The 12,068-nt window shown below is 41.6% G+C and overlaps 1 protein-coding gene and 1 pseudogene across 1 annotated transcript in view; both read right to left on the reverse strand.

Annotated features, from left to right (window-relative positions):
- Positions 1-12,068, reverse strand: part of PCOLCE2 (procollagen C-endopeptidase enhancer 2) — a 65,074-nt gene that overhangs the window by 19,004 nt on the left and 34,002 nt on the right. Inside the window, exon 3 of the mRNA XM_031678647.2 lies at positions 6,119-6,374. Coding sequence (XP_031534507.1) covers positions 6,119-6,374 — 256 coding nt within the window. The remainder of the gene's footprint in view (positions 1-6,118; positions 6,375-12,068) is intronic.
- Positions 694-1,173, reverse strand: LOC140695683 (large ribosomal subunit protein mL50 pseudogene; annotated as a pseudogene).

A 12,068-nucleotide genomic window follows, 5' to 3' on the forward strand; every position in this document is an offset into this window, starting at 1 on the left:
CACACACAGAATGACCTCTAGGTTACTTGACATTATATCAGCACAAGAGAGTGAAGGAATAAAATCAGGGCCATGGTTTCTTCTCTTTTTCCCTTTTTTTTTTTTTTTTTGGATGAGACAAAACATTTGGGCACGTGCCCATTCAGAAATCACACAGGCTCAACTAATTACATAGATTTTAAGAACTCTCAAGGTAGGGGTATTTTTTTTTTCTTACTGTACAGCACAGGGAAGTATATTCAACATCTCGTAGTAGCTTATGGTGAAAAGACATATGAAAAAGAATTATATGTATATTCACGTGTGACTCATACACCAGAAACCGACACAACATTGCAAACTGACCACACCTCAACAACAACAACAACAACAACAAAAGAACAATCTGAAATGTATATGTTAAACCCAAGTTAATTATGGTGTCTTCCAGAAAAGAGTATTTCCATAAATTATTAATAATCTGGTTCCATTAAAAAAAGAAAAAAGTTTCAGCAAATGCGAAAAGAGAAAATCCTACTACTTTCAATTCATGATGATAAAAAAAAAAGATAATACATTCTTCCACAAAAAAGGTGGGTTTAGAGAACAGTTCTGACAGCAGTTCACATGGAAAAGTATCAAACAGTCTGATAAACAGCTCCCTTTTCAGGGAAAAAAAATGATTCCAATGTGTTTGTTCCTCTTCGGAACTACTCAGTAACCACAAGTGATTTTTAAATTGGGAGGCAGATTACTGGGAATAAGTTCATCAAATTTAGATCCATCCTGAACAGGAACATAACAGAAATCAAGAACATCTCTGACCCTGCACATCAGGTGAAGCCTGAAGTCGGGCACTGCATGACCCAAGTCATCAGCCACACGTGCCAAGAAACGGAACTTCAGATGAACATCTTCCAGGGAGATGTCCTGCCAAATGCAGGGAACAGATGGGCCCAAAACTTCTTTAACGTGAGATTCCAAACGACTCTGGAGATCTTCAGGTGGTATGTATGTTCGGCTTCGTAAGGGTGGACACACCAGGATAGGTTCTTTCTTCACCTCTTCTACTGTCTCAGCGACCACTGGCTATTTCTCTTTTCTGAATTGAGACCAGGATTCTCTGTGTGACGCCCCTAAGGCTATCCACGTGAGGCCTCTGCTGGTAACGCCGGACAACCTGAGCGCCGCCATCTTCGAGGCAAGGCAGGGGTATTTATCAATAAGGCTAAAGTCATGTCCATGGACAAAATTTGTATTAGTTATTACAGACAGCTCTCATTACTAGAAAGCTTTTCATATATCTTTAATAATTTTTAAGAAAAGTTTTGTTTGTAAAAATAATATATGTTTATCCATTTTCAGCAATACAGAAAAGCCTTAAGAAGGTGGGAGTGGTTTCTAGATGGGGCCTGTACTGGCAAGCTCTCTCTTCTCTGAGAAGGTGACTGCTCCAGGAAAGTGTCCTAGACTAACGGGTACAGGTGTGATGGCGGTGGGGGGGAGCTCTCTTCCTCACAGCCACCACCCTGGCCTGGGCGCTGGGCACTGGCAGCTCTGCTCTGAATGAGATCAGAACAGAAGCGGAAAGGGCCTCTCCCCGGGGCCTCAGGGACGGGCGTCCTCACAGCAGACTGCCAGGCCCTCCGCGGCACGCCAGAGCCCGCCAGGCGCTGTGTCTTCAGCCAGCATCCCTCAGTCCACCTGCTCACTGAGATCCTGTGAGGGAGGTGAGAACCTCTCCCGACCCTTCCCCTCTCTCTCCCAAGCCCAGAGCTCACACAGAGCTCAGAATCAGCAGTGCCAGGGGCTCTCCCTTTACAAGTCTCATTACTTCACTAGGAGCTTCCCGAAGTTGCACCAGAGCAGAACTCAGTGCTATTTCTGTTAAGATACGAAGATGCAGGTTTAGTGTCACACCTGGTTTCGAAGAGAATATTCTGCAATGCCAGACTCCTGCATAGCCTCTCTTCTCTGGAGCTGAACTGCGATTCCTGGACACATCTAGACTCCTACTAAGACTGCTTCTTCATTGGTTGAAAAAAAATTTAAACTTGGAGTAAGATTACCTCAGATCTCACCACCTAAAACTAACCACAATTAATATTTGAAAAATCTCATTTCAGATACCTCTATGCGTATTTCCTAAAAGATTGACAGAAATAATTTTAGAAAGATATTTTAATCCAGGTTTCACATTAAATTTTACTTGGATTTATCCAATAAAGAAAAACTGAAAGAAATTAATATACTTTAATAAAATATTTGACACAGAAGCAAATCATTCTTAAAGCTCTAAATTTAAGACAATGTATTATAAGGTTGGAATTTCTCTCACTTTTTATTCATGGAAAATTTCAAGCATATACCAAAGTAAACATAACAATATAACAAATCTCTAAGTGTTTATCACCCAATTTCAACAATTATCACTATTCTACTATTCTTTATATCAATATCACTACCCAGTGCCCACCACTTGCATTATTATTACTTTACAGGTTTGAGGAAAGTAAATTCAATACTTTGAAGTGCACAAATCTTAGTTGTGAAAACTTGAAAAATGGATACACAAGTGCAAGCCACACTCCAACGATGACAGAATCCATTTCCCACAAAATTTGTGTATCTCTTGCCAGTCCATTTGCTGGCGCTCCACACCACTTTCCTAAAAAATTTCACCTTAGAGTTTTATTCTAGAGCTTCATATAAATGGAATTAAAGTGTGTGCTCTTCTGTGCCTGACTTCTCTTGCTTATTAACACAACGTCTGAGATTCATTCGCGTTGCTGTGCGTATTGGTGGTCCGTTCCTTGACGTTGCTAAGCAGTATTCCAGGGTATGGGGACCATGAGTTGCTCACCCATTCTGCCAGTGATAAGCATTTGGTTTCCAGTCTGGGCTACTGTGAATGAAGCTGCTTTGAACATTTTTGTACAAATCTCTTTGTGGTTATGTATTTTCATTTCTCTTGCATAAATGTCCAGGAATGCAACTGCTGGGCCAAGGGTAGATGTACATGTTTAACTTCATAGGAAACTACCAAAATTTTTCCCCATGTGGTTGCAGCATTTTCTGTCTCTCAAGGGATGAGCACTTTGCCTGCTACCACTTAGCGTTGTCGGGTTTTTTAGCCAACCTGGCAGGTGTGTAATGGTATCGCTCTGTGGTTCTAATTTGCATTCCTCTGTTAACTAATGATACTGAACAGTTTTTCAGGTACTTATTAATCATTCATATGACTTCTTTCGTCAAGTATCCATTCAAGTGTTTGCCTATTTTTACACTTATCGACATTTTTAGCTCTTTATTGTTAAGTTGTATGAGTTCTTTGTATATTCTGAACACAAATCCTTTATCAGATACTTTTGCAAATATTTTCTCCTATTCTGTAGATTGCCTATTTATCTTTGTAACTTTTTTTTAAAAAATGGCATCTGCATTTTTAAAAAATTTAATTAATCCATTTATTTTTTGGTGGGGGAGGTAACTAGGTTTGTTAGTTTGCTTATTTGTTTTTAGAGGAGGTACTGGGGATTGAACCCAGGACCTTGTGCATGCTAAGCATGTGCTCTACTGCTTGAGCTATATACCCTCCTCCCCTGTAACAAGTTTTTTTTATAAGCATTAGTTTTGACTTTAATGGCCCTTGCATGGTACATATTTTTCCATCCCTTTATGTTCAACCTACTTTGTCCTCATATTTCAAGTGCTTTCTTGTAGACAACACGTGGTTGGGCTCTGCTTTTTAACCATTCTAATACTTACTGCCTTCTAATTGGAGCATTTCATGCTTTACATTCAATGTATTTATAGACATGCTTGGGTTTGGGTTTAGTGTGCCTGTTACTACTTTGTTCTGTTTGTCTCACCTTTCTCTTGTTCCATCTGCTCCCCTGTCTGCCTTCTTCAGGTTAGCTGAATAATTCTGGTATTCTATTTTAATCTTTTCGCTTTTAGCTAAAACTTGTGCATTGTTAGTGGGTTCTCTAGGGACTACAATACACATCTTTAACTTATCACAACCTCTTTAGAGTTAACAGTGTATTTCTTCTTCTACTGGATATTTCCACTGGCCTCTCCATCCTTTGTTCTATGTTGTCATATATATCATACATCATGCTTGACCCAATACAGCATTAAACGTTTTTGTCAGTTTTGTTTTGAACAGTCCCCTGTAAAGAATTAAGGGAAGGAAAGAAAAGAATCCATAGTCTTCGATATTTACCATTTCCAGTGGCCTTCAATCCTTCCATTACCTCTGGGTTACCCTGTGGGGTCATTTCCCTTCAACTAAAGGAACGTCCTCCAATATTTCTTGTGCTGCAGGTGCTTTTCTGAAAATGTCTTCATTTCACTTTCATTTTTGAAGACTGGCTATAGAATTCTGGGTTGAATTCTGGGTAGAATTCAGTTTTATTCCAGCACTTTAAAAATGCTGCTCCACTGCCTTCTGGCCTCCATTATTTCCAGTTATAAGAAAGCCATTGTTCCTACATTGCTCCTCTGTATGTAAGTTGGTTTTTATCTGATTAATATTTAAGATTTTCTCTTTATCTTTAGATTTCTGTAATTTAATGACGATGTGCTTAGGTGTGGCTTCATTTTTATTTACCTTATTTGCTGTTTGTTCATCTTCTTGGCTCTATAAATTGGTGTTCCTCACTAAATTTGGGTGGCTTCAAGCCATTATTTCTTGGGATATTTTTTTCTGCATTATTATCACTCTCTTTTCCTTCTGGAACACGAATTACCCATATGTTAAACCACGTGATACTGTCTCACTGGTCTGCGAGGCTCTCTTTCTTTCATCTTTCTCCTCCTGGTTCTTCAGATTGAATCTCTTCTATTCCAATCCACTGCCTTTTTCTTCTTCCATCTCCAGTCTGCTTATTAGCCCATCAAGTAAATTTTAAAATTTCATATTCTCTTTCTTTCAGCTCAGGTATTACCATTTTTTTCGTTTTTTGAAAATAGTGTGTTTCATTTCTGAGGCTTTCAATCCATTTATTTTTTCCCCATATACTTCCCATTTAAGTCTTTAAATATATTTATAATAGCTGTTTAAAGTGCTTGTCTGCTTCTTGTTATTACCTCTGGGTTATTTGGGGGTCAGATTTTATTGATTCTTTTTTTCTTGAATATGGACACACATCTCTGATTTCATCATGTGACTGGATACTGGACATTATGAATGATACATTATAAAGTCTCTAGATTCTGTTGTGTTCCTATGAGAAGTGATTTTGGTTTCAGCAGGCATTCAACTTGGTTAGATCCATGCTCAAAATCTGTCGCCCTGGCAGTGGGTAGCAACTGTAATCTCTATTGGGTTTATTCATCTTCCAGATGATGCCAGGCCAACCGGGCTCCCCCCTACTATATAGAGTTTAGCTGTTAGACAAAGATTTGAGTGGATTTTATGTGTCTATTTTGTGCCTCAGTTCTTCAGTAGCTCCAGGATTTCCTTCCAAACGTCCTGGCTGCTGTCAGCCCCAGATTCTGTACGTCATACTCTAATATCTCAGACCAGTCATGTTGTTCTGTAGCCCAAGGCAAGAGATGATTAGGGAGTGCCCTCAGGCACAAGACTGCAAAATTAACAGATCCTGACCACCGCAGTCTCGGTCCAGCGGTACAGGTTTCCACCCTTGGGAACTCACGTGTACTGATATGAAAATATCCCTACTCGTTGCATCAAGTAAACGAAAAAGTTGTGAAACAGTATGAATGTATAATCCCACTTCTGTATTTTAGAAGCTATTGCAAAAGTACATACACACAAGCAAGTGCACATAGAAGGAGTGAGAACCACCATCCGTGGCTGACTGTAAGAGGGGACAATGGGGTGAAATGTTTCTGTATCTGCACGTGTATATCTATATGCAAGCTTCACATTTTTACTCGAGGAGTCTCCATATTTGAATTTTTATGAGAACATATATGGGCTTTTAAAAAAAGACTGTCCTTTTAATGGTCTCTTGATGGTTTGGTGGCGTTTATTAGCTCTCTGAGAAGAGCTGCTCTTAAACTTTAGATTAAATGAGAAAGTCCATAGAAAGTGCCTACAACAGTGCCGGACACACAGCAACCGTTCAATAACTGAGCCCTTGTTACTGCTGTCACGTGGAAACAATACCTCTTTCGTTTGGTTCGGCGGCAGAGAACATGGCCATGAAGCCATTCCCGGCTGTGTTGGCGTCGGAAATCATCTGCACCATCATCTTGTTGCTGCTGGACACAAGGGCTCCGGGCCGGAAGGTGCCGCAGAACCGCCCGATGCGCTGGCCGTTGGCGTGGCCGTTGTAGACGTCCACAAAGTCATAGCGACACAAGTTGTCACTCTCGAGGTCTATGAACCGGAAGTTAAGAACTACTACTTTTCCCTCGGGAACCTGCCAAGAAAAGGGCCAAAAGGAAAATCACGTCACGAACAGCATGTCTGAAGCCAGTTACTAAGATGAGCAGACAAAAGTCTAAGGCCCAAGATGATGCTCTTTCTTCCCTCAGCTCTGAGCTAAGCCAGGAAAGGTTTTCTGCCATAATGCGTTCCTGATAAAACAGAAGCATTTGCTGACAAATTCCACACTTCTCTAGGGTACATGATCTTACCCTAGGAAGCTTCTCTCAACAAAGCTGTGAAATATTGGCTGTCTCATTAATTGATAAGTCATTGCTGACAAAGACTACCAGTACTGACCGGACCTTAGCACACATGTGCACGTCCTAGAACACCGTGGCACTCAGACATCTCTTGGCAGAGAAACATTTGAAATGTCACTCCTCACACTAATACAACAGGACAATCTCAATATACAGAATGTTTCTCTGAAGTTCAAACTTAAGGGGTGATCTGGCAATTGTGCAGTTAATTTATAGATAATTCACACTGGGTCCTGAAAAATCTAGACCAACTATTGATTATGTTAACTGAGTAATTGTTGAATCACTTCTTCTCAAAGGCACTGAGTTTTTGTTTGTTTTCCAGGAGAAAATTTTATATACTAGGCAGCCTTGAGACACCACACACACTGATGAATAAAAGGTGTTTTCACTTTCTCATAAGACTTTCTTCACTATAATTTCCTCTACATAATTCTTATGATTCATCCCTCCCTGTTTCCTGAATAGGTAGGGGAAAAAAAATGGCTCCAAAAGCATTTGACAGGATTCTTACAAAAGCCCCATCTCTTTCCCAGTTCACATTATCTTTTAATTTCTTCATTCAAGTCATAAAGTCTTAATCTGATTTGTTTCATACTCAGTAGTGTAAGTAAGTAAGTAAAATAAGTAAGTAAGTTTCATACTCAGTAGTGTAAGTAAGTAAGTAAGTAAGTAAGTAAGTAAAAACTTGCAGATAAGAAAGCTCAGTGATTTAAAACAACAACAACCCACAAGGAACACTGGTTGGTTTACATCCATCTTAAGAAATTGCTCAGACTCAAGAATCAGCAGACGCTTTCACATAACCATGGCTTCCCCATGTTGGTAAGTTCAGTATCATGAATTTTTTTCTTCCTATGATAAGAAGCGTTTTGGTGCTATCTGCCTTTTTTGCAAACACACTCCAACACAGAAACACACTCCAACATAGAAACCGTAGTGGAGTAGTCACAGGAAGGGGGATGGTTTGGCTTTGCCATGGGTGCATTGTAATTGCTGGGAGCTCATATTAATAGGGTGAGTATCCCAAGCCACAGTCTAAGAAACCGACGTAGAAAATGCAATTTAACTTTTCAACATTCTCACTGAGATATCTGTTGTAGAACGTCCTTGGGTTTTTTTCTGTTTGTTTTGTCTTGCTGCATACAATCTCTGTTTATTCCATGATCAGAAAATTGTCAAAATGTGATGCCACATCTGTAACCTTGAATAAAAAGCAAGCTTTCCATAAGCCGCTGAAAAATCCCCAGCCCCCCAAAACATTCTAAACTAAATTAATTAGGACTGTCCTTGCATGAATAATGACTTTGTGTAAGTGTTTAGATAAACCTAGGGAAGGCAATTCAGCTTAATTCAGCTCATAGCAAAAAAGCTATGAGACTCATCCACCCACAGAGTGAGTGTAGATGAAAAAAGGAAGAGGTCTAAGGATGGGGCTCCAGGGCATTCCAATGTCATCGGGTCTTCAAGATAAGGTCAAACCACCACAGAGGCTGAGTCAGTAAGTTGGAGGCAACCAAGAAGGGTGTGGTGCCCAGAAGCCAAGGGAAGAGAGTGTGTCAAGGAGGAAAGTCTGGTCAGCTGAGTCAGACGCTGCTGCTGAGTCCAAGCAGATGAGGACTGAGAAATGACCACTGGGTTTAGCAACCAGAGGTCACTGGTGGCTCCAATGAGACTATTCTGGTGGAGCAGTAGGGCAAAGCCTGATAAGAGAAGGAAGCAGAGAAAATGGAGTGAGAGGGATTGGTGCTAATAAATACAGGCAAACCTGTCAAGGAGTTTTGCTGGAGAGATGAACACAGTGATTGGTATGGGGCAGCTGTAATATGGGTGTTTGCATGTCAGTGGGAATGATTCTGTAAAGGGAGCAAAACTGATGAAGGAAAAGGGAGGGAGTATTGCTGGAGAAATGCCACTGGGCAGGCAAGGGGAGATATGATCCAAGACACAGATGGAGGGGCAGTTGTAGACAGGAGCACGGATGGTTCTGCCCACTGAGAGGAAGGCAGGCAGACATTGGACATCAGGTTGTGAGCACATATGAAATTCTTCTTCTGACTGCTTTGTTTTTCTTAGTAAAATAGGAAACAAGATCATCAGCAGCAAGAATGGATGTGAGAGGAGCTACTGGGAGTCTGAGAACCGAGAAGGTGTGTGAATGGATGAGGGAAATGCGCAGGGCTGTCATGAGTGCTGAGGGGCTACTAGAAGGAAATGAATTAAAAGTGAGTCCTTGCTACCATATAACCCAGCAATTCCACCCTTGCCTATTTACTCAGGGGGAAAAAAACCCACAAAAACACTAATATGAAAAGATACATGCACCCCAGTGTTCATAGCAGCATTATTTACAGATTCCAAGACATGGAAGCAACCTAAGTGTTCACTGACAGATGACTTGGATAAAGAAGATATGGTGTACATATACAATGGAATACTACTCAGTTGTGAAAAAAGAAGGAAATTCTGCCATTTGCAGCACCATGGATGGACTTGGAGGGCATTATGCTTACTGAAATAAATCAGAGAAAGACAAATACTATGTGGTATCACTTATATGTGGAACATAAAAAATAAAACAAACTAGTGAATATAACAAAATGAAACAGACTCTCAGATATAGATTACAGACTAGTGGTCACGGGTGGGCAGAGGGAAGGGGAGGGGGTAAGATGGGGTAGAGGATTAAGAAGTACAAACTATTATGTGTAAAATAAATAAGCCACAGGGATATATTATGCAACACAGGGAATACAGCCAATATTCTATAATAACTATAAATGGAGTATAACCTTCACAAATTGTGAATCAGTATGTTGTATATCTGTAACTTACATAATATTGTACATCAATTGTACCTCAGGAGAAAGGAACAACAGTGAGACCTCCCTGCATGGCTGTATATTTCCCCAGCCACATTCGGCTCCCTGGGTGGAGGCGCAGGGCTGGTGGAGTTGGATTTAAGCAGTGGTGGCTGGGAGGCTGGGGAGGTGGAGCGGTGTTTGCTAAGTGAGGACTATGAGGGGAGAGAGGACAGAGGCAGGGGAATGGCTCCAGTGGTGGACCACAGAATCCCAGCTGGGTAAGAACAGAAATCAGGACACAGTGGGATGAGGACAGTGACAACCTAGTTCGTGGCGGCGGCAAGGATGACGACCATGGAAGTGGGTGTCTAAGGACTGAGGCAGGTAAGCTCATTGGAGGAGAGGAGGCTAAAGACCCAAAAGGATCATCCACGTAGATACTGAGATGACTGTGAATTATGACAAGGAAGCATGCAGAAGACAGTGACCACGAGCCAGGAGCTACAATTTATAAGAAATGAGGAAGACTCCTGGAGTCTTCAGATGATTGAAAAAAGGAGGGACACTGGGCATCAGAGTCTTGTTTCATTGGTCATTTCTCAGTTCTCTGACACTAAGAAATCGTGTTTGTTCGTTCCTGTAGTCAGGCTCTGAGATGGCAAAGGGGCTTGCTTACTCATTCCCCATGGGACAAATCATTCCTTCTCAAACGTTCTTTATTTGGTCCCAATGCAACGAAAGGTTGAAGCTTCTCTGAGAATAAGATACAAATATGTTGGCATCGGAAATGGATTGCATCACTGTAATTTTGAACACAAAGCCCAACAACCCTGACAAAACCTCTTTTGAAGGAAGCTTGCAGGGGAGCTCTGTACCAACTGTGGGTCTGCTGGAACCAGAGACAAGTGCCGTCCTGCACCAAAGGCCAAGGAGAAATTCTACTGCAAGTGAGATGCACTCCACAGTGAACCCTTTCACTACAGCACACAGCTGCTCTGCATATTTACATGAGGAACCAAGATGGTCTGATGCCCCGGGATGTGAACTTTGCTAAGAGTTCCTGGATTATCACTCTAAAGGTCTCTGGAAAGTGTATTCTCTGAAGATGACTTTCCACTTGAAGAATCTACAGTAAAATGACCTTGTACGTAAAGAATCTACAGTCTGTATCCTTGATTTTTCTTTGTTATGAATATTTTAAAAATATAGAAAGATACATAGAGTACTGTAACAAACACCTGGGTGCCAACCATCCTGAATTGATTATTGTTAACACTTTTAAACACATTTTTAAAGTCTCCCTTAATGAAGTAAATAAATAATTTTAGATAAAATGAGTTTTCCTTTGTCCTCATCCCCAGTCTCATTCGCCCTCCTTTCTCAGAAGCAAGTGCTGTTGGAGAACAGATTCTTGCCTCGCGCAGTCAGGAATTCAAGAGTGAGGCATAGTAAAGTGAAAGCAAGTTTATCTAGGGAGATACACACTCCATAGACAAGAGTGTGGGCTGTCTCAGAAGGCGAGAGAGAGAGAGAGAGAGAGAGAGAGAGAGAGAGAGAGACAGAGAGAGACAGAGAGAGACAGAGGGGGAGGAAGTGGGGAAGAGGGAGACGGAGACGGAGACCACGACGTGCAGAGCTGTTAGTTTTCATGGGCTCGGTAATTTCAGATGCTACTGAGTAGGAGGATTATTCCAACTACTTTGGGGAAGGGGCAGAGACTTCCAGGAATTGGGCCCCTGCCCACTTTTGGACCTTTAATGGTCAGCCTGGGAACTGTCCTGGCGCCTGTGGGTGCACCATGAGGCTCAAGGTCTACTGGAAGTCGAGTCTTCGCCATCTTAGTTCTGACCCATTTGTCCTGTCCTCAGCTGCTGCATCCTTCCTTCAGTGGTTGTGCCCTGCTCCCTTCCCTCCTGTCTCACAACCACTACCACAAGTTTAGTGTTTTCTTCTGTGTCTGTTCAAAATACTCTTATATACGTAAGTATGTATCCATGCAAAATATATAATTGTGTTTTCGTACCTGTTTTAAAAATTAATGAAAATGGAACAATGCAGTACATATCACTTTACAACCTCAGCATCCTTGAATCTTCTAGGTGAAGAAGAAAAAAAGGGGGAGAAATAAAGAAAAACAACAACAGCAGGGCCTTCACAAGCTATTCCTTCTGCCTAGATCACTTTGCCATTTCTGTCTTTCTCTCATTCTGGCTTAAGGTCTCAGTCTCAAGGTCACGTCTCCCTGGAGGCACTTCTAGACCCTCCCACCTCCTCCTTTCAAGCTGGGTGCTGCCCAGTTAGCAGCCTGCCCCTCAGGTCCGTGAGTGCTGGATGGTTCAACGCACCTACTCGCTCGCTCCCTCTGTTTTCCCTGAAAGATGGAGCTCTAGAAGGCAAGGATCTCTCGTGCCTCGTTCCCTGTTGCACCCCCAGCTTCTAGGCAGTGTGCGGCTCCAAGCACAGGTGCATCATAAAGATGTGTTAAATGAATGAACCCACCAAGAGCTAAATGGAACACCAGCTGCTTTGCACAAATCCTGGACAAGGCACCTCTTGGGTTCTAATATTTCATATTCCATCCAGCAGCAAAACTCCAGAATGCCCCTCTCCTTTCTAGGTCAT

The sequence above is a fragment of the Vicugna pacos genome, chromosome 1 (genome assembly GCF_048564905.1).
Source record: "Vicugna pacos chromosome 1, VicPac4, whole genome shotgun sequence".
Classification (NCBI taxonomy): domain Eukaryota; kingdom Metazoa; phylum Chordata; class Mammalia; order Artiodactyla; family Camelidae; genus Vicugna; species Vicugna pacos.